The following is a 24,113-nucleotide window of genomic DNA, read 5'->3' as shown; positions in this document are numbered from 1 at the left end:
TTCATTTATGAATTATGCTTTATTTGTTTTTTACACAGGTTAGTTTTCTACATTTCCTAAACGTCTACAGGTGAACAGTAACTTGCTAACAGAAGAGATTTTATTTATCTACCTGAGTCTTGAAGTCACATTGCCAAATATTGCATATTCAGTTTTATATATTATATATTTCCTTCTGTCCATTTCAACATAAACAGGTTGATTTGGATTATCATTAAGGAAAATTCTGCCTTTTAATTATGCTAGAAGTGACTTTCATAAATACTCAGATTATTGATATCAGGATTTCTGAAACACATTATGATCCATGAACACGTATTAAACAATGAAAGAGTGATTAAAGAGCCACAGCAACAATGAGCATTGGAATCAAGATACAGGATTCATTATTTTCATATAACATAAAAGCACAGACATAGATAACTGCACAAAGTTGATCAGATTTTTCAAGTTAATTTCAACACACATGCTGCAGGGAAGCTACACCTCACCTCAGTTTTACACAGTTAAAAATGTCGATATAATTTATCCTTTATGTTGCATTTCTGCAAAAATTCTCTATTAAATCTTTCTAGTTTTAATAGAAGGAAACATGTCATTCAGAGAGAAGGTACAACAGAGTGACTTCATGCTGACAAGGAACTGATGTGTTGTTTTAGTGGCTGTCAATGCAACAGTGCTGCAGATTAGTTTCCTAAACTGAACAGGCTCAGCTACATACTGTCTTGGCAGATCCAATACATATTTGATAGATTCCTCTTTATCTAAAGTTGTTCATTCAAACGCTGAGTAAAGTTTTCAGGGAAAAGTCCTCTTTGTGCTCCAACGCCAAGGTTTGACCAGTCGCTTTCTTTCATGCCTGTGAGCCAGCCTGCTTCCTGTAACACAAATCTCATAATCAGATGAATGTTTGAATATTTCTTACTGCTTGTTTTCTTGCAGCTCCTGTTGCTCTTACTTGATCTTCCACTGAAGCAGTAGGCACCACCAGAACCACATCTCCTCTCTTCAGTTCAAGCTCATCTGAATTTGCAGCCTCAAAATCATGCATGGTCTCCACCTGAAGCATGAAAGCAATATTCAAGAAACCACTTAAATCCCAAACAGGTCAAATCAGTAGGTTTGTTTTACAAGACCTGCCTTGTACAGAAAGTCATCAGGAAATCCTGATGGACTCATGTGTTTGAGGCCGCGGCTTTGTGGCGTCGCCCCGTCGTCGCCGACAGCTGTAGGTGAGATGATGTCAGCATCTCTGTCATCGTCACCTTCGTTACTGGAGGCAGGTTCAATCACTACAGAGGGGATGGGCATCTTCTCCTGCACACAAGTTCAGTTTCCACCATTTCAATTTATTTATCCAAGGACAAAATAAGAAAAAGGCTTTGGACCATGAAACTTCAAGTCTTTTTTAAATTCATTTATCCAGGTTATATTGATAGCTACAGAAATATTCTTAAGATTAAATGAGAAAATGTTTGCATAACAGGTGATGTTTCCAAATAGTGATTTATTAAGCCAATAATTATGTTTTCCAGTGACTTGGTCCGGACTCGTGTCCAGTTGGACTTACCGATGGAGCGCTTTCACCTCCAGATGATTTGGTCTCAGCCACAAGAACCTGTTCAAATATTGCAATCAGATTCTATTTGTTTCATTAACAAACGAGCAGGACACAGATTCTCAATAACTGAGAAAATAACTGAGAATTCTCACTAAACTATTGGCACAAGATAAGCATCGTTACTGATTTACTACAACTGACAACCTTGATTTTATCAAATTTTGAAATATCGGCATATCTGTCCATTTAATATGTTTGTAATTAAAGAATGGTTGCTAATGTCTTCTCATCACTGCTGTTTAGTCCACTTTAATAATTCATAATGAGCTTTGTTAAAGATGCTTTAATGGTCATTAAAGCATCATTTTCACTTTTTGTCCAAAACAGACAAAAGTGAAAATGATGCTTTAATGTGAGAAGGCAACTGAACTGGAGAGTCGCTCCAAAGACAGGATGCTAACTCCAGCAGGGCATTGTGGGTAATGTATTCCTCTCTGCAAGATGACAACAGGTCTGAATGTCGACAGAGAGAACAAGCAGAATAGAAATAAAGTTGTTTTACTGTTTGACAAATTAGTTTTCCTTTACTGAGTCGAAATGCAGCTGAAAACCTAACTGGACTCATTTGTTAGAACATAATCATCAAAAGCCTGAAATATTTCATGTCTCATAAGTATATGAGTCATAGTTTGTCACATTTTTCAACAAACTAATTTTATCAGCAGCAATTATGTAATATTAAATTATTCACTGAGGTAAATGAGCAATTTAGTTCTTGTATCTTGACAGAAACCAAACAGTTTATAGATTTATAAACAGTTTATAGATTTATAAACAGTTTATAGATTTATGTTTCTAGATATTAATAAACTGCAGCAGTTTCCTCAGCTGTTATTTATTTCTAGAAATAAAGTTGCTGCCATCATTTGGTGATTCCTGGACCAGCCTGGTTTAGTGGGACAGACTCACTGCGGTGGTAACGACACCTGCAGGAGCGCTAGCGTTAGCGGCTAACAGGCCATGTCCAGACAAGTCTGAATGGAGGAAACCTTCAGCCACTAAAATCTGACGCCGCTCCATTTTTGTTTCCTTTTTGTGAAGAAGAAAGTTGCGCTGGTCTTCTTCAGAGGTTTTGTGTCGATTCCTTCAGTAGTTCTTGGTGCAGCGCCCCCACAGGCGACGGGGGAAACAGGTTTTTCTGTTAGTTTGGGCCGTTTGTTTCACTGCAGTGTGAATGTGAACTAGAGTTCACAGCGTGCGCCAACGGGCCGACACGCTCGATGAGGCGTCTACGTATCCATGTTTATGACATGCCTGGTATGAGGGATTGATGGAATGTCAACGTCACAATGCAAGCGATTGTTGCCCCCTGCTGGTCAATAGGAGCCATGCTACAAGTCACTCAATGTAATTTGCTGGCTTTAGTTCCAGATTGTTTTCTCTATTTTGAATGATTCTGAGCATCCTGCAGGGGATGATAACTGGGGTCAAATGTTAACATAAATATGGTTGAATTGAAATGATCTTTGCTTTGTAAAGGGCCTTGAGAAGACATTTGTTGTGAAAACAAACAGAATTAAACTGAATAGGAAATGTTGAACAGAAAATTTAACAAGAAATATAAAAAGTAATTGATTTAACAAACCTCAGCAGGCTCTGGCTTCTCTGGACTTCCAGGTTTGGTCTGAAGAGAAACAAGAAATGAAACAGAACAATAAAAAGGTTCACAAGTTATGCTCGACTTTGACAAAGTTAAATTGATGTTCTGTGAAAAAAAGTGTGTTTTGATTGAGCCTAAAACTAACCCTAACCCTTCCTCTTTGCCTCAAACTCTCACTGACACCATGTTGGTTGTTTTCTACGAGCAGCGTGATTGGTAGAACATCTTCGGGTTGGGAGAGGCCAGGGACTACTGATGCATTTGTAGGGTGTCAGATAAACTATACTTGCAGTGAATTTAACGGCAAACATTTATTGTGATGAGAATTTATACTCTGTGATTATGATAGAGCCCTTTCAACAATCATAATATGAAAAAGTGGCAATACATCAAATATTATCGATACATCGCCTGATGATGTTGCTGATCAAGAAGGAATTTCACATTAACCCGGCATTTAGGGAGACTTTAAAGTTATGGTGATGATGATGATAAGATTGATAATGATGATCAGACTGATGATGATGAGATTGATGATGATGATGAGATTGATGATGAGACTGATGATAATGATGGTTAGACTGATGATGATGAGATTGATGATGAGACTGATGATAATAATGGTTAGACTGATGATGATGATAAGATTGATAATGATGATCAGACTGATGATGATGATAAGATTGATAATGATGATCAGACTGATGATGATGATAAGATTGATAATGATGATCAGACTGATGATGATGAGATTGATGATGAGACTGATGGTTAGACTGATGATGATGATAAGATTGATAATGATGATCAGACTGATGATGATGAGATTGATGATGAGACTGATGATAATGATGGTTAGACTGATGATGATGATAAGATTGATAATGATGATCAGACTGATGATGATGATAAGATTGATAATGATGATCAGACTGATGATGATGAGATTGATGATGAGACTGATGATAATGATGGTTAGACTGATGATGATGAGATTGATGATGAGACTGATGATAATAATGGTTAGACTGATGATGATAAGATTGATAATGATGATCAGACTGATGATGATGATAAGATTGATAATGATGATCAGACTGATGATGATGAGATTGATGATGAGACTGATGATAATGATGGTTAGACTGATGATGATAAGATTGATAATGATGATCAGACTGATGATGATGAGATTGATGATGAGACTGATGATAATGATGGTTAGACTGATGATGATGATAAGATTGATAATGATGATCAGACTGATGATGATGATAAGATTGATAATGATGATCAGACTGATGATGATGAGATTGATGATGAGACTGATGATAATAATGGTTAGACTGATGATGATGATAAGATTGATAATGATGATCAGACTGATGATGAGATTGATGATGATGACCAGACTGATGATGATGATGAGCACACTGATGATGACGATGGTATTAATTGGTTTTGGAGCATTTCTACTCACAGCTGGCTCTTCCTCCTGCTGATTCTCTGAAGGTTTGTCGTTCTCTTCTTCATCATCAGCAGGAGCCTCATGTTCTTGGGCTTCACCAGCAGGGGGAGCTGGAGCTTCCTCCACTTTTGACTCCAGAGGCTGCTGTTCTTCATCAGCAAGAAGAGGTGGACTCGCACACTTTTCTCCAGCAGGGGGTGCTGTGGCCTCTTTGAATTCATTGGTTGTTTGTTTCAGTGATGCTGCGGGATCTTCTTCTGTTAATTCACTCTCATTCTTCAGCAGAGAAACATTTTTGGAGCTCAAAGTGAGTTCAATCAGTCACTCTGGTACCTGAAGTTCTACAGAAATCAGCCCAACGATCCGAAGACGTAACTTTTCTAAGCTGACATGATTTAAATACTTCTATCTTAAGTAAACCTTCCACATCCACTAAAACAGTCTCTTCTAATTTCTAACAACAAAGGCTAAATGACGAAACCAGCTAATCTCTTCCAATTGAAGCCTCTTAATAAACACTGTTTTAATATTTAAGGAAGAAAAGTTTTTGTTTCAGAAAAAAAGTAAACATGTCACAAATAAACACACAAATGTTGAGAAACTCACCATCTTATCGAAATCTGTAAAAAATGATGGCGCAGAAGCATCCTGAAGGTTGCATGCAACAAAAACAGAAAATAAATTAATAAGAAGCAATCATTCTTAATAACATAATTCAGGGATAAAGACTAAAGAGTGAAATTAGGGTAGACAAACAAACACTAGGAAAGGAGGAAGAAGATGATATTTTGATCTACATGCTGGTTGGGTCTCAGTCCTCTTTAAAAGTTACTTCTGTCAAGTACAAAGCTCAATATCTGAAGTCTGCTCTCCTGAAGATAAAACATTGAGGTCATAAAAATCATTTACTATTAATGTGGAATAAGATTAAAAAAAAAAAACATTTGGAAAAATATTGTAAAACTACAGAATAATTCACACTGAAGTAAGTGAAAGTCTCCATATAATATATATTGAACACAGAGTTCAACAAGCAAAGATGATAAATATCTTAAACTTGTCCTTTGTTTATCACTTCACCAGCTCATTTACCTAGAAAGGTCTATTCAATTCCACTAAATTACATTTGAGCAATACCCAAACATAATATTTGGGGTATGAAGCTGGCTGAGGTGAAAAGATGGTTTGAACGTCAAATGGGTCTGACGGTACCAACAGAAGACTTTTAGAGACAGGAAATAGGATGAGAAGGAGTTCAGGCTGGGATCCTGCGTCTACAAATATTTGATTCAGTTCCTGAGTCTGTGAAAGGGTAAAAGAAAGGAATGAACTTGTATTGACCTATTTACTACTGTACACTAATCTACCATACTGGAGGAGGAAGAAGGAAGACAAAGTACCTCTTCCTTTCCTGTATCTAGCTCTTGGTACAACTTTCCCAATCTCCGGTTTGCAGCCTCGTCTTCGGACATATCTGAATTTTCTTGTTCTTTGTGATTTCTGGGTTTGGTAACTTCTTTCTTTCCCTCTGCTGCAGTTCCACACATGTAGTTTGGGTAAGTGACAGTAGAGTTGAAGCCATGTCTGTCACTATAAACCAAGGTGTTGGACAATGGATCTTCAGTTCCTGAGGCAGGTGTTGGAAAGCTTTTGGCCAAATGTTCTGGATTCTGCCCAGATCCAGCAATTTCACAAACAACAACACTGGAGTTCACAAAAGATCCAGCAAATCGGTCGGACGCAGCAACATCCTTGTTGTCGCTAAATTGGACTTTAGCAAATGTTTCAGATTCAAACCCAACTCCACCCTGTGATTCTGCGAATGGATCCGATTCAAACCCAACTCCACCCTGTGATTCTGCGAACGGATCCGATTCAAACCCAACTCCACCCTGTGATTCTGCGAACGGATCCGATTCAAACCCAACTCCACCCGGCGATTCTGCGAACGGGTCCAATTCAAACCCAACTCCACCCGGCGATTCTGCGAACGGGTCCAATTCAAACCCAACTCCACCCTGTGATTCTGCGAATGGATCCGATTCAAACCCAACTCCACCCTGTGATTCTGCAAACGGATCCGATTCAAACCCAACTCCACCCGGCGATTCTGCGAACGGGTCCAATTCAAACCCAACTCCACCCGGCGATTCTGCGAACGGGTCCAATTCAAACCCAACTCCACCCTGTGATTCTGCGAATGGATCCGATTCAAACCCAACTCCACCCAGTGATTCTGCCAATGGATCCGATTCACCTCCACCCTGTGATTCTGTGAACGGAAATGAATCCAGCTCAGTCGGGTCAGAATCAACTGTTTTGGCAGACAGTTCTCTATCTTCCCATCCTGTTATTTCAGAGATATTTCTACAAAGTGATGCTGGGTCACTTTGTTTTCCCAATTCATTTTGATCTTTTCCACCTTCCTGGTTCTCCATTATGTTCACAGGAAATTGATATTCGTAAGAAAGGTCATCATCTGCACTCACCCAGCCTCCACCCTGGCCACCATCAGCCCATTCTTCAGCTGTCTCATACTCAGACCCAGACCCATCCAGAGACCTGGACCTCTTATCTCTTCTGTCACCTGTGCCATCCTCAATCTCTTCACCAAACTCATTGGTGAAGATAAGTCCTGGGGTAGATTTTCTACGATTTTCCAGCCCCATGTCCTCACTGCCTATTTCTACCTGGTCAGTCTCATATTTATCATTACTAGCAGTAGATGGATGAAGGTCGGAGTAAGTCAGGGTTTCCCAGCTGCTAACCTCATCTCCCTTGTCTCTGGGCTCACTGTCCTGGACAGCAGTTGTGTCTCCACCTGGTAGTGAGCTTTCTGCCTGGGGCCAGCTCTCAGCTCCACCCTGAACACCAACTTGCTCCCCCTCTGGCATTTCAACCAGAGTTTCTGAAGCAACCGGGACTGTAGCTGAAGAAACATCTCCATTCGCTGACATCGAACCAAAGTCGGCAGACCAGTCGGCAACGAATCCAGCATTGGCAGCCTATTGGAGAAACACAAAGAATTTGGGTTAATGATTGACCCTTGCTCTATGGAGACAGTGAAAAGACTTATGGAATCATTGATACCTGACGTCACTGGTAACCTTTGTTAAGATTACTACATGAGGAGTTAAGACAAACATGACTAAACTGGCTTGTTTGTTGTAAATGTGTGGATGCACTGAAACACCTCTTCCTACCCTGATGTATCCCAGAGTTTTAAAGTAGATGTAATTAAACATTTACTTTAGAAACCTTCACTCCATCAAGATAATTTCAACCATTACAAACCATTATCTTTCAGAAAATAGTTGCTGATCAAATGTGAGCATCAAAACATGTAAACCGACGGTCTCAAACTGCATTCCTCGAGAGCCAGACTCCTGCAATATTTTTTGGGAACCTTTGTAATTTTATTGATTAGAATACTACTTAGTACTGATTTATTAGAACATAAAATGGATTTGGTAACATCATAAAGCCTTGAACTTCATATACAACTGCATCCAATCAATTTATTTGATAGCACCTCCATTTACTACCGTTGGTGCAGTTTGGTGTGATGCTAGACTGATACACACCTTTGATAGATGTATAGCACAAGTCCAAGGTGATGAAACAAGCATTGAGTTGTTTGGTCACAACAAAAGTAGCATTATGCATGGCTGCAAAAACAGCATCCAAGAAAAACACTTGCTGCCCACCACAGAATTTGGTGGAGGTTCCATCATGCTTTGGGGTGATGTGGCCAAAGACGGTGTTAGGAATCTCATTAAAGTTAGGGGTCACATGGATTTCACTGAATATCAGCAGATTAATGAGTATAATGTTCATTGATTAGTCACAATTTAAAGTTATGCTGCAAGTGGATATTTGAACCAAATCTATTCAGGCAAAGGAAGAAATACTCTGTTCTGCAGAGGCCATCCCAGACCTGAATAACTTCACATCTGTGGGATGATTTGAAGTGGGTTGTCCATGCTGGGCAACTATCAAGCCCAACTGAACTGGATGTGTTTTATGAGAAAGAAAGAATGGTTCAAAGTTCCTTCATCCAGGATCCAAACACTCATTAGAAGCTGTCTAAGCATCTAGAGGCAGTTATTTCTGCTAAAGGAGCATCTACTAAATGTTTATGTGATTTTTCTGTTGGGATTCCCTAACATCTTTCAAATTTTGTTTTCATACATATTGCATATATTCTGCTAACTGAATTACCCTCATTTCACTACTGAAATATAACCTTGATTACAGGACAATTTAAGTGGGAAGGATGTTGTCTCTATCTTTGGATGTTTGTCTTATAACATCCAAAGATAGATAGATGTTATAAGACAAACGGGGGGCTGGGCACATTTTATGGTATCTGGCACAAAAGAACAAAGCATAACAAACTGTGTCCATCTGTTATTTGATATATCAAACTGATATAGCTGATCAAAAAACCCAAATATTTGAATATGAAAATAATTAAGATTATCAGAGGTGCCCAAATTTTTCATATGACTGTATTTTGAAATCACAGATGCATAAGACAACAGATAAAGAAGTGAAGAGTTAGCTGAGATTGATACTTACAGGCTGAGTAGATTGGGCATTTCCCTAAAAGAGAGCAAAAAATGGCTCATATAAGAAAACTAATTCCTTTACCCGTTCAATCATTATGATGGAGAAAAGCTGCCATCATTTTAGAAGAGATGGAATTACAACCAGACAGGCACCAACATCAGTTAGATGGAAATAGCTTCATTTTACCAACAGACTTGGATATCTGCCGTGTTCTTCATTTAAACAACCACAATATTCTCCAGCTGGCCTGATTCTTTATTTTACAAACTACTGAGAACATGAAGAGGATTTCTACGGAGGCCTCTAAGGGCCATGGGAATTTTTTGTCTTTTGCGTTCTCTCGCAATAATGTACTGATCAGTTCGCGGCATAACTGAACACTGTAAGCCAGGGGTGTCAAACTGCAATCCTGCAGGTTTTAGATGAGTCAAAACACAGGAACAAAACGGCTTCATGACCTCCTGCTGTGGACCAGATCTCCAGAGCCTTAGTGACCTCATTATTCTATTCAGGTGCAGCAGAGGCTCTGCTAAAAAGACTGGGGGCCGTCCAGGACTGGGGGCCGTCCAGGACTGGGGGCCGTCCAGGACTGGTCCAGGACTGCTCCAGGACTGCTCCAGGACTGGTCCAGGACTGCTCCAGGACTGCTCCAGGACTGGTCCAGGACTGGGGGCCGTCGACTTTCTGCCTTAATGTAAGGTTATGAAGGTTTTTCCGTGAATGTTAATATCTCGTTGTGAAATATCTGAAGTTTTATATAGAAAGGCACCACAAATCTATGATATAAACAGAAACTTTATGTAAAAAAGAAAGAAATAAAAATACATCCAAACTATTTGGACTATTTCTGAGTTCTTCTCCTGGTAATGACACAGTTCTGATTGCGTCTCTGTCGCATCTGAATGGTTTAAAGGGCCGTTCTCCTGTGCAGTTTCATCTCAGCCTTAACAGAGATAAACATGCAGTGAATAAATCGAGTTTCGATCAGTTTTTTGCACCAAACAGTTAATAATAATAAACATGTTTTCACTGAGGCTAAATCAAAATTAAAAATGAAAAAGCCTGAATAATGTTATTCACCACTGGAGGAGCCAGTCATTTACCCAGAATGCATTGCAGCGTGAACAACATGGCGACATTCCTGTGAAAACATTTTATTGAAATGAATAAAAACTAAATAACCCGCAGTGTTATTACTGTGTTGGTTTTATATCCATGATAAATATTTCTCAAATAAAGACTGTTACAACTCATCATGGATCCTTTGAAAGGTGAGTTTTTTCTCTCCATCTGTTGGTCAGGAGTGATGCTGTGGGTCAACGACTCGTTACACTGTTGTGTTACCTTGGAAACATTTCAACCATTTTGGATAATGATCTGAACTTGATAAGTTGGATCAATCAGAATCAATACCACTAACTTGAAGTCTGGATGATTGGATTGATATTTTTGGTAAAGTATTTTGTGAACTGGTACAATATGAATAAACTGGAGCATGCAGCAGGATTCTAAAGTGTTCAATGGCTTGTCAGCAGCCAAAGTATAATGAAGATGTTTTAAATGATTTTTTAAATGTCTTTTAGGGTGAAATTATGCTAATTATGACCACACTTTTATGGGGGATTTTTCTATCCATCTGTTGCCCTCATAAGCCAGTGGTGAAAAACTTTTTAAACCTTACTGACTCTTTTAGTCTTGGTCTGGTTTGCTCCTGTGATTTGCCTGTTCATAACTTAGACATCTGCAGTGTTTTTATTGAAAGTTGCTGTACAACTTGTTGCTGTTTTTCCCCAGATCTTTCCAGTCTGTGTGTGATTAGACTGTCAAGCTTTGGACCAGAGCCTGCAGACAATCACTCTGCTGAACCCATCTGCTTTTTCTGTGCAATTCTCCATAACCTGCTGTTAGTGCTATCTGGTTTTTAGTGCCAATAAATAGTTACATTTTAATCAAATTAAAATGTATTTTCTGTGCTCTAGCCTCACAATGTGCAAAAAAACATGCTACATTAAAACAGCTCAATTATCCCTGAGTATGATCAGGAAAGAGTGGATCCAAACAGCATGTCTGAGAGCAACCTGCAGACCTTTCAGAAAAAAACTGAAAAGAAAACGTTTCCATGTAGAGTTTTGGAGATTCAACTCACCGTCCACATGTCCCACGGTACAGCCGTCTAAAACCAAGACAGAGCATGTTAATGCAGCTCATATTCAACCAGAGTAAAGTACACTCACTGAAAATCATAAGAATATTTAGAAGCAACTTGGAGACTCTCAGGATCACCTGCAGATAATTGGATATTAAGTTACAACCAGTTGGCATCTCAAACTGCTTCCAGAGGACAAAATGGCACAACAAGCCTGTTGCACAGCAGACCCCCAGAACCCGAAGACCCCCAGGACCCGAAGACCCCCAGGACCCGAAGACCCCCAGGACCCGAAGACCCCCAGGACCCGAAGACCCCCAGAACCCGAAGGACCCCAGGACCCGAAGACCCCCAGGACCCGAAGACCCCCAGGACCCGAAGACCCCCAGGACCCGAAGACCCCCAGGACCCGAAGACCCCCAGGACCCGAAGAACCCCAGGACCCGAAGACCCCCAGGACCCGAAGGACCCCAGGACCCGAAGACCCCCAGGACCCAAAGACCCCCAGGACCCGAAGACCCCCAGAACCCGAAGGACCCCAGGACCCGAAGACCCCCAGGACCCGAAGACCCCCAGGACCCGAAGACCCCCAGAACCCGAAGGACCCCAGGACCCGAAGGACCCCAGGACCCGAAGACCCCCAGGACCCGAAGACCCCCAGGACCCGAAGACCCCCAGGACCCGAAGACCCCCCCAAAGGACCCCGAGGACTGGCCCTAACCTTTGACCTTCAACAGCTCTCAGGTTTCGGCAGCTAAAGCAGGAATTTGTTGTTGTTATGACGATCCTACCCATTTTCTAGGAGGCCTCAGGAACCACAGTGACCCACTGAAACACCTGGACCTCCACACGCTGAGTGACTCCACAACCAACCCACCAGTCTAGTTCTACCCCACAATGAGAGCGTCTGGTAGCCGTCTGGTGGTTCCTGGCATGTTGGCTCCTTGTAAATGAAATCTCTATGGCATGTGGAGTTTCAGCTGCTGCACAGCAAAACCTGATTCAATCTTCTTAGGGCTGGACAATAAACCAACAACAATATACATCGCAAAAGACACTTGAACCATATCGACAGACAATACACCTGAAAGAATGTTCAATAATTTCGCTGGACTCAGATCCAGAGACGCACAGCATTCTGGGGGATGTAGGCAGAGGAAAGGAGGAAATGCTTTAGCTACTCATCCTTAGCTAGGGTGCTAGCAAACACTAAAAGCCTCCATCTACTCAGGCGTTGTGTCCACTCTGTGAGCCACGCAGAATCCTTGGCCCTTTCCACGGCTGGTTGGGGCTTTATGCTGCACCATACCGACTGCCTAAAACGTTCTGATGTCACATTCCTTTATTTCCCACAATCCTAGTGGACACTAGCATGTTTGACGAGCTGTCAGCCGGGGTCAGAAAGTGGACGTCCCGCTCGCCACTTTGTGCACTGACTCCACTTTATCAGGTCGCGTCGCATGAAAACAGTTTGCTGTGAACACTGAGAAGGTTACAGTGCAACAGAGTCATAATCATTGATCTTTGTACGAACGTCGGCTTCAAGTGTGTAACTCATTTGCTCTTTGGCTGCCGAGCAACAACCTGCTGGGTAACTTGTGCCGCAGCACTTTACGGTTTTACCAGTTTGAAAATAAAAACATGGAAGAAAAACTGGAGAAAACAAGAAAAGACACTTCACCAATTTGGCAACACTTCAGATATTTAAAACTAAGAATTACCAATAATTATTGATGTCAACTGCTATGAGACATGAATATCGTTTTACGTTTTCAGCCCCATCGTCCAGCCCTACCTATTCTAAAACTTGTTGCTCTCTCACAGGTGTTAAAATCACTTTCCCAAGTTGAGCGCACCTGAGGAATCGGTGAAACACTTTCATCCGGCTGGAAAGCATCAAAGTCCAGGTCAAGAAGAGACTCTCCTGGTCGTTCGTTTGGCTGTGGACAGCAGCAGAGGAAGACAATCAATGGACAGAAAAACTCATGGAAACTGGGTTTTATTTGCTGTCCTACCTGCGAAGGTGAAGGAGCAGGTAGAAATTCTCCTCCAAACAAGTCGATGATTTGTTCTTCTGCCACTTCTTTAGTGGGTGTGACTTTAGGAGGTGGAGGAACCGGCGGACCCTTTTTGAGCTGCCAAAGGAAATAAAGCCTCGTTAGCAGGTGAGCTGATGAGACAGAGACTTAACGCTGTTCCACTAACAACCAGTTCTACCAATATGTGTGAACCTCTCCATTAATCAAGCTAAGGTTACTTTCATAGTTTCAAATGCTAAAGTCTGAAAAGTCCAGTAAAGGTTAGTGAAGCATGTGAGAACTTTTTCTGTTCAGTGTCAGAAAAGGAGGAACCTTTAAAAAAATCAAGATGCTGAAAACAACTAAATTGAGAATGTCTACTTCACTGACTCCAAATATTAAAATACATCCATTTATAAGAGATGATTATGTTTGGTTGGTAAAAGGTCAAATTGAAGGTTGAAAATCCTCATTCATCTCAACAAACACATGGAAGAAGAGTACAATAACAGGTCCGGGTCTTTAACTTAGTCAATCACTTCATCTGGATGGCAATAAATTATTGTCCAATAAGGAAGTGAAGAACCTTGGTTTCAGTATTTAAATTTAAATCACATATGAATTAAGTTTCTATTTCAAAACATCCCATGACAAACCAATCCATGCATTTGTTACTTCAGGATTGATCTCATTGGTCAGGATGTTCCTAACGGAGAACAGACAGATCCCAGGTTACTGAGCCAGACGCCCGTCTACTAATGAAGCTGCGGTTATCCAGAGCCGTTTCTGTAGTCATCCTGCTACAGGCTGCATGGCCTCTTCACTCTGCTACTTTCTCCAGCTGCTCTTCTTTTTCTCCAGCTGCTGTTGTTGCTGAGATTGACATTATTTTCTGCCTTTGGAGAACGTCTTCTCAAACTTTACAAACCTAACCTAAAAATCCAATAAGGTGTTTGACTTCGGTTTTTAAATTTATGATTAGTCGCAACACTTTCTACAGATCTACAAAAGGCTGGAGTGGCCTCATGTGTTTGACTCATTTTGTTTCTTTTCATATAAAACCAAAAAAAAAGTTAAATGTTTGCAACTCCTCCTGAAGTAAAGGGCGTGTCATAACTTTTCATCCAATCAAATTTAGGCTGAGATGATGCAGGATATGGGCAGAGTCCAAAAGAATGTAACGATTAAATCTGTTTGCTTAAATTAGTTTACAACTAGAAATGTAGACCTCAAACTATTCAAATGCATATCAGAAATGGCTTTAAAGTAATTGTTTAATTTGACCAACATGTTTGTGTTTTAGTCATGAGTCCAGACATAGATGGACTCTTCTAGGTCTGGATTCTTCTAGGTCTGGACTCTTCTAGGTCTGGACTCTTCTAGGTCTGGACTCTCAGGATGACGGCTGAGATGCTTTCCAACCTCAACCTGGAGCTTCATAAACCATCAGAATATCAGACGAAAAATATTCTCAGCTGTCAGAAGAAATTCCTCTGATTATTGAATAAGATGTCTTTTTTAAAATGAGTATTTAATGAGATGAAAGTGGAACTAATCCCTGTGTGACAAATTTAGAAAAATTTGAGTAAAGTGGGTGGAGCCTAGATAAAGAGAGGGGCGTGGCTAAGTGTGGCAGCGGGAGGAGGGGGAGCTGTGATCAGGAAGAAAGATCTGTTGCTGATTTTTAAACTGTCTGATTCTAGGTCCTGGTGTTGGAAATGTTGAGAACCTGCAGCTTTGAACAAAAATCTTCCTTCCTGAACTCAACTCCTCACTCATAACGTCCTTCCCTCCAGACGCTGGAATCGGATCTGCAGCGGCGTTCCCATGATGTTAGCTCACAATGACCAACAGGTGGATTAGTTCACACATTCACAGAAACTAAAAGCTGCATGTTCAGTTTTAGTTCGGATCAAACACCAGGAGCCTCAGGGTTTGCTAATCCAACCCCTGAGGCTCCTGTGTGGGATCTACCTGGGATCTATCTGGGATCTATCTAGGGTCTACCTGGGATCTATTTGGGATCTACCTGGGATCTATCTAGGATCTATCTGGGATCTATCTAGGATCTATTTGGGATCTACCTGGGATCTATCTAGGATCGACCTGGGATCTATCTAGGATCTACCTGGGATCTATTTGGGATCGACCTTCCCTAGGTACCAGAAAAGGTCGATCCTGAAGCTTCACGATTGATAAAGTTGAAAAGGTTGGCTGCTTTATTTGACAGGATTCAGTAAAAGTCCAACATCCTTCATCTCTCGTGGTTATAAAATAATTATTGATAAACTGCTTTAGCAATAATTACATTCGCTTATTTCGTCTTCAGCTAACGGTGTGCTGACGGTGTGATGAAATAAAAACTGATCATCATGCAGTTTTAGTTTCCTCTGAGATGTTGGAGAAGACGTCATCATGTTTGCATCATGAGCCGATCAGAACCAGAACCTGGGATCTACATCAGGTCTGATGTTCTACAGATGTTCCCCGACAGAACATTCACGTCTACAGACATGAACACGACTGAAACACGCCACTTAGACAGACAACAAAAAGGCCTCATAACTCACCAAGTAACAGACAAAAGTCAGCAGCGAGGAAAAAACAGTCAAAGTTCAGAACCAATAATCAATCATAAATTTCATCAATCACTCTACTGGCGGGCATCAGTAACAGTGGCATCGATTGACCCGCTTCATCAATAATCAATACAAGACTGTAGAGAAGTCAGGATCATCTGAGCTAAAAGGCCTTAAAGCAAACGACGGGTCACTGGACGGGTCTCTGGACGGGTCACTGGACGGGTCTGGGCGGGTCACTGGACGGGTCTCTGGACAGGTCACTGGACGGGTCACTGGACGGGTCTCTGGACGGGTCTCTGGACCGGTCTCTGGACGGGTCTCTGGACGGGTCAATGGACGGGTCTCTGGACGGGTCACTGGACGGGTCACTGGACGGGTCACTGGACGGGTCACTGGACGGGTCTCTGGGCGGGTCTCTGGACGGGTCACTGGACGGGTCACTGGACGGGTCTCTGGACGGGTCTCTGGACGGGTCACTGGACGGGTCACTGGACGGGTCTCTGGACGGGTCTCTGGACGGGTCACTGGACGGGTCTCTGGACGGGTCACTGGACGGGTCACTGGACGGGTCTCTGGGCGGGTCTCTGGACGGGTCTCTGGACGGGTCTCTGGACGGGTCACTGGACGGGTCACTGGACGGGTCTCTGGACGGGTCACTGGACGGGTCTCTGGACGGGTCACTGGACGGGTCTCTGGACGGGTCACTGGACGGGTCACTGGACGGGTCTCTGGACGGGTCTCTGGACGGGTCACTGGACGGGTCTCTGGACGGGTCTCTGGATTATAAATTTGGTGTCAAACTGTTGACAGATTTTCTCATTTCATCCTCAGATTGAAAACCAGTTCAAACTGGACTCACTGGATCAAAACCCTTTGCAGTCTGGCTTCTCGGCCCCAGGTTTCTAAACCAATCTGCATGTTGGGGTGGCGTTGGTCAGCGAGACCAGAGGTTTGACCTTTGACCTCAGCAAGTCGGGAACCTGGAGGCCTCCAGTCACACTGCTGCTGGTATCTCCATGGTAACCACCATGGGTCCAGATCCAACCATCAGGTTGCCTGATTTATCTTAGCGCTACTTTCTTTGTGTCCGATTGGACCCGGCTGCACTCACCTGGACTCAGATTACCTGAATCGGGGATTTTGGCCTGGGTGGACCAGGTGAAACTGGGCGGAGCATGTGATTGGAGCTGGAATCTGGGCTTTCTGGGGGAGTCTCGTCTTCCGGTGGTGACGGGGTTCTGGCGAGGCGCAGAGGTCCAGAATCACTGAGGAACAGAAGACAAGGGGGATTAATCAGTCTACTGAGGATTGATTAATCAGTCTACTGAGGATTGATTAATCAGTCTACTGAGGATTGATTAATCAGTCTACTGAGGATTGATTAATCCTCAGTAATCTGAGGGAGCAGTTGGGATTGAAGTGCTGCAGCTCTGAATTAAACCGAGGCCTTGAACACAACGTCTGATCGGATTCCAGCCTCTGAGGTTTGAACGAGTTTCTTTGCAGTAAAACTGCAGACAGTCGGCTGGATGAACTCACCTTGGAGCTCCTTGGATGGTGAATATCTTATCAGAGTGTTGCTCCCTTAGCTTGGTCATGACTTCATACAGCTCCTTGCACACCTGGAAACAGAAGAATCACCTGAGCTCCGAACGTCTGCTGGACGCTTCCGAGGAACAGATCCACTCACCAGTGAGATTTCTCGGTGAACTTGGCCTCCAGACTGGTGACGCACCTGAAGGTGCTGATGTAGAAACCGACTCGGCTGGAGAAAGGAAATGAACAGTTGACATAAACCGAGCCAGTCAGACTGAAGAGGGCGCTAAATCTCACAACATCAGATAGTCATAAATCATCAGAGGAAATGTTCTTGCAGCAAAAAGAGGCAAAATATTTAAGCAATTAACACAGTACCAGCTTCCTGGTTCTGTTCAGCTGCAGGTTAATGGGGATCATTTCTGCCATCAGTAGATTATTCCTGACCGTACGCTGCTTGGGACCAGAACCAACTACAGAATAAAGCTTCACTTTGAGATCTTTTTTCAGCTTCCAAGAACACCTTGTTGCTGTGTAAGAAAGTGAGATTAGAAAATAAATGTTCCTAACAGGCTGGTTGGTTCCTCTCCTCATCCTTCTGCGTTTTATTCACACCTGGCAGGTGAACATGAGCAGCAGCGTCACAACCACGTTCACAGGCTGAGCATCATCCACTGCCTGCCTGCCGCACTAAAGAGTTGACTTATACTCCAGTTGTTTACATGGTTGACCTGAGGTCGCTAGCTGAGTTCATGCAAAGCATCATGGGAAAGTTAAGGCCATAATTATTCGTACTAAATGGAGCGCCACCGATATTCCACACTGTAATTCTGCCACAGTTTGTTCTGTCTGAAAAATTCCAACGTTTTTGAACAGGGAGACGTTGTGTTGACAGTCCATATCGTGTTTTTACCGTAATTTCTCCCTCGCTGTAGGAGGGAGTGAAATCAATCTGAGGCAACATAATAGCTGGTAAATTGTGAAAATAACTTGCTAGATAATGAAAGTTCCAGTTATGGATAAATAGGCACATATATATTTATTCACAGAACATTTAAGAACTGTGTACAATTGAAATAATAATAATAATTGTGACCCGTCCAGGTGACCCCGCCTCTCGCCTGCAACGTTGCTGGAGAGGCAGCAGCTCCTGACCCCACTGGGGAGCAAGTGTTAGAAAATGGATGGATAGATAATTATAATGATTTAGGGTTAGTGGTGTCAATGTTCTGGAGTCCAGAAACAGTGGAGAGCTTTAAAGATTAGGGTGATGGTCAGAAGACCTTCACAGACTTGGAGCATCAGAAGGTCATCAAACTGAGTTCAGAGGCGAGCAGAACGGCCAACCATCATGCGGCGCTCCGACCGGCGGGCGGCCGACGGTCTGACTTACCGATCCCACAGAGTTGGCAGCTCATCCTGAAGGCCGACGTTCAGCTCATCAAAAACTTTCTGAGCCTTTTTAAGCTCGTCTTCTGCCTGCAAAGTTCAGCAAACAGTTAAGCACCTTCATCAGGTTGAGAATAAATTATTCGGTGTTTTCCTTCCATCTCTGTTAGCTAGTTGCTAAGCTAAGACTAAAGGAAATGACATGTTAGGAAACGCCCTCTTTGGGCGTAGCTTAGAGAGAGGCTAACAAAGGGAAGGAAAACGGTTTGTCTGTCAGCTGAACAGTTATAATGGATCAGCTGTATTTTGGTATTAATAAATGGAATTCATGAATTAAACTCACTAACTCTTCAGTGACCTCATACATCAAGAACTCAGCATGGAGAACGGATGATTCTCCACAATCTCCAACACATCCTCCTCCATCAGCTCACACTCACCTTCATAACCTTCCTGTCGTTCTTCATCCCAGCCACCTGCAAAGACTCCAGTTGATGCCGAGCGCTGTCGTAATCGATGAGTTTCCGACTTCTTTTGGCAACACGCACCTGAAAGCATCAGGCGTCATTTTCCTCTCTGCTTCTCCTTCAATCATGAGCAGCAGCTCTTACCTTCAGGTCGGGGAACTGCTGCAGGTATCCGTCCAGGTTTAGCAGAGTTGAGTCCACCAGTTTGTTGTGGAAATCTTCCCACAGTGCGTCACAGTCCTGCAGCACACAGTTGAGACTCAAATCAGTTGGTTTCAATGAGTCCAATCAGCTTCTGCCAGGAAACCTCTGAAAAGTGGAACCCTGAATGACCTTTGACCCTGCATTGCACCAAGCCATCTGGACCTCAAACCAACACCTGAGCAAAGTCCAGGTCAACAAGGAGGAACTTCACTGCCAATAATCTCTTGCGTTTGAGGTTGAGGTGAAACATCTGCAGCGGCAACTGGATCCACACGGCCGTGCAACGCAGCAATGCAACGCAGCAGTGCAACGCAGCAATGCAACGCAGCAATGCAACGCAGCAGTGCAACGCAGCAATGCAACGCAGCAATGCAACGCAGCAATGCAACGCAGCAATGCAACGCAGCAATGCAACGCAGCAATGCAACGCAGCAATGCAACGCAGCAGTGCAACGCAGCAGTGCAACGCAGCAATGCAACGCAGCAATGCAACGCAGCAATGCAACGCAGCAGTGCAACGCAGCAATGCAACGCAGCAGTGCAACGCAGCAATGCAACGCAGCAATGCAACGCAGCAATGCAACGCAGCAATGCAACGCAGCAGTGCAACGCAGCAATGCAACGCAGCAATGCAACGCAGCAATGCAACGCAGCAATGCAACGCAGCAATGCAACGCAGCAGTGCAACGCAGCAATGCAACGCAGCAATGCAACGCAGCAGTGCAACGCAGCAGTGCAACGCAGCAGTGCAACGCAGCAATGCAACGCAGCAATGCAACGCAGCAGTGCAACGCAGCAGTGCAACGCAGCAGTGCAACGCAGCAACGAACAGGGCATATATGCAAGAGGGCAAAAACGCCAGAGGGGGCGCTGTGACCCATCTTGTGAGACAGGAAGCTAAAGATGCTGAAGCACAAAAGAAAAATGGAGACGGATAAAGACGTAGTTGGGATGAGAAAAGCTTTTCAAAGCAGTCAGTCAGTTTTAGAAATGCTCAGCTTAGCTTCAGGTCCTAGTAAAGGACAGGTCACTGCATTTTCTGGAAAAATAAACTATGTTGTTGCTCAATCAGTCATCAGTTAATTCGATGGTGAATCACAAAACAGATGGATTATAAACTTAGCAGAAATAGACTCAGGTTTAAATGTCATGATTGACCAGAGGAAAGTCTAACCCTAACCCTGAACCAGAGTGAAGAAGCCAGTAAAGATAAAAAGCTGATATTGTGTTACGTAGGCAAACATTCATCCTTCTGACCAACCTTCCCAATGGTCACGATGTCATCTTTGCCGTGCCAGTCCGGTTCGTAGACTTCATGCAGAGACTGCGTCAGGTTGATGGACGCCTGCTGCATCCCTACAAGAAAAATGTGAGAAAACCTGAGACCCATCAAACACATGCAAATGTTGAATGTAATCTTTGAACTGCAGCGAGGACAGGAAGAGCAGTGATGAGCTACCTTTGATGGCAGACATGTAGGACTTCATCTCTCTCTGCAGCCGAGCGCCTTCAGACTAACAGGAAGTTGATTCAGTCAGATTAAAGACAGATTATCATGACACAGATTAGACTTGGACGGTCAAAAACTGAAACCGTTCAGATAAGCAACCCTGAATCAGGGTAGTTCCTGGAGCGTCAGTCTCTCTGGTAGATCTGGTAATTCATGGAGAAGAAGTAGAGTTTGGAAAGACAGTAGAACAAGAAACATCTCTCACCTCTTGTCTCTTGAAGTTTATCACCACTTGTTCAAACTGCTCATCTTTGGTCTCATCTGCTTTTCCTAGTTTCTGCAAAACCTGAAAAATAAATGAAAGAAACTTTAACTGGTTTATGTCTGAAGCCATTTAAAAGCCTTCAAACACCTGACAAGATCCAGACATTCACTAAGTACAACCATGACAGCAGACACATACTTTACCAGACGTCAAGTGGACCAGACTAGGCTTCGGGTGACCCACTCAGGGTTGGACACAATGGACATAAAACATTCATTCAATATCATCACTTAGAGCCAGAAAACCGATTCATTCAGGGCGACAAAGCTGCTCCTCCTAAGGAAGCCGTTCCGTTCTGACCCAAAGCTCATGTCAGTCGGGGTTCAGCTTTAATTCTGTCAGTATCACCACTGGTCCAAGTAATCCACCAGTTACTGTACCAGTGGCTGAGGACTTGGGGAGTCTAACCACGTGCCCTTTAAGAATTGGCCTGTGGTGAGAGCAACACCCCAAAAGGTCACTCCATTTGTAGGGAGGACATGGATTCAAGCATTCTGTTTTAGGGCATAAGAAATTTGACTAAAAGGAAAAGTTTATTTTTATTTTGTAAAGGAAAAAGTGCAAGTATAATATTCTTACAGGAAGTCATTATAAACATGAAGATAGCATCTTTTGGTCTAAACTATGGGGAGAGAAGCTTCTTCCTGTCATGGCTCCTGAAGGTCAGCAGGGGTCGCTGTTCTTCTAAAAACCTCCAGGTCAGATCATGTCCAGTAAAATGGATGGAAATGGTCACTGGTTATTCCTCACTGTCTGTTTGCATAACTCACAACTTATTTTGTTTAATATAGATGGTTATAATAATCTAAACCAGAACAAATGATTGCTGGAGGAAACATCCCTAAACTTGGATCACCTGAAATCATTTTACTTGACACACAATATAATCGTTGGGAATCTCGACTCGTTCCAGATGAACTTTATGATAAATGACTTTCTAAACATAACTCAAGTTACCCAAACAAAATATGTCTTTTAGAACCACATTCAGCCAATCAGGACGCTTTTAGAACCACATTCAGCCAATCAGGACGCTTTTAGAACCACATTCAGCCAATCAGGACGCTTTTAGAACCACACTCAGCCTCCTGAAAACCAAATGTTTTTCATGTAACCTTCAAACTTTTCATCCTTTGCTGAGGAATTTCATGTACAAATTTATCAAACAACTTAAAATAAGAGCTCTGATAACTGCAACATACGGATATTAGATTCACTTCTAGCTTTTTGAAATATTGGAATAATAATCTGCTTTGTCATGGAAATGTCCTTTTTTACGTGATGATTTATTCATTTCATTTTATTTTTCCAGATTATATGGAATACTTTTCATCTCAAAATGAAGACAAATAAATTTATATCCTGGTAGTTTGGTCATTTTGTACCGAGGCTCCAAACATTGAATGAAATGAATATTTCATAAATATTTTTGTTTTTGAAGCTTTACTCTCAGATTTACTCTCAGACACAAAAAAATCTCAAAAATTTAAAAACTTATTTAGTGGCTTTGTAAAAATTCTTAGAAATGATTTTTCCAGAATGAATGACGATGAGACTTCAGAACCAGAACCAGAACCGAGCCATTACTGGACGGTACCTGCACACAGGTGACCAATCAGAACGAGGCTCTGACGAACTGAAGCTTTTGACCAAAAAAAAAAAAACACGTCACCGTCCCTGCTTACGTCATCTAATTCCTCACGTGAAAACCCGTTTTCCACGCAGCTGAAGCGTCACGTACAGACAGCTTTCATCAGCCAATCAGAAGGCTCTCCGTCAGCTGCTCCTAATTTGCGTTTTTTCCCCAATAAAAACATTTTAGATCAGTTTCTTTAAAAGAGCTGCGTGGTGACGTCATGCCTTTTAAGAAAATTAAACGAGATCAACGAAAATCAGAAAATAAAATGTGAGATTTACTGTGACTATCAGCGGCGGCCTGCATCCTCCTGCCCGACCCGAACCCGAACCCAGCCGAACCCCCACCAGAACCAGGCGGCTCCTACCTTCTCCTGGGCCCGGTTCAGGCGTTTCTGAACGTTCTTCGCAAAGATTCCCGTTTTAATTTCCGCCATGATGCCTGGAGAGGACGCAGGATTAGAGAGGAGGCGGGAGGGAGGGGGCGCGTGTCTGTGCGCATGTCTGTGCGCGTGCGTGCAGGGGGCGTGTTTGAGAGGCTATCTGGGAGCTGATTGGCTGCGGTCAGTCAGAGGAGATGCTGGTCCTGGTCAAGAAGCTGCAGGTGAGACCAGAGGCGCGGGACGTCATGTCCGCAGCGCGCGAGGACGCACAGAAAGCGGACATGCGCAGTTTCACCCTCACGTTCATCAATAATGAAGTGGAAACATGAGAATCTTTTGTCCTGACGCATGAAGCTTCCTGCTGAGCTCCAGAAACCGGAAGGAGAAGCTGCAGACGTCGGAAGGATCCCGGAAGTTTCCTCGTAATAAAATAATCACAGCTGGTTCTGGTTCTGGTTCTGGTTCTGAAACAGATGCAGCTCTGACTGCAGTCTGGACAATGACCTCATGTAACCAGCAGGGGGCAGCAGAGAGCCGCCAGTTTCTGAACCCGAAGCAGAAAGTCAATTATTTTATTTTCAAAAAACATTTGCAGTCAAGAGGAACCTGGTCCAAAGGTCAAGGGTCAGGGTTATAATAAACTTGAACACATGTCCAACATCTGCCGATTCGATTCACTTTATGGCCAGATCACCACCTCCAGCAGAACCAGAACCA

General features: G+C 42.9%; 1 protein-coding gene across 1 annotated transcript; it reads right to left on the bottom strand.

The window, feature by feature from the left end:
* On the bottom strand, positions 1-23,739 carry LOC129356919 (amphiphysin-like). The gene is given in 23 exon segments (XM_055026458.1): positions 1-878; positions 959-1,060; positions 1,141-1,317; positions 1,571-1,618; positions 3,207-3,245; positions 4,702-4,965; positions 5,296-5,337; positions 7,458-7,694; positions 9,271-9,294; positions 11,408-11,434; positions 13,264-13,347; positions 13,423-13,542; positions 17,134-17,272; positions 17,547-17,629; positions 17,698-17,717; positions 17,720-17,772; positions 18,937-19,022; positions 19,373-19,480; positions 19,544-19,639; positions 20,865-20,959; positions 21,063-21,117; positions 21,319-21,399; positions 23,382-23,739. Coding segments are annotated over 23 exon segments (2,163 nt in total). The 5' UTR covers positions 23,451-23,739; the 3' UTR covers positions 1-764.
* Between the last annotated feature and the right edge of the window lie 374 nt (positions 23,740-24,113).

This window comes from Poeciliopsis prolifica, unplaced genomic scaffold, assembly GCF_027474105.1.
Source record: "Poeciliopsis prolifica strain line A6 unplaced genomic scaffold, Auburn_PproV2 SCAFFOLD209, whole genome shotgun sequence".
Taxonomy (NCBI): Eukaryota; Metazoa; Chordata; class Actinopteri; order Cyprinodontiformes; family Poeciliidae; genus Poeciliopsis; species Poeciliopsis prolifica.
Note: the sequence above shows the minus strand (reverse complement) of the source record. Positions and strands in the feature narration are given on the sequence as shown.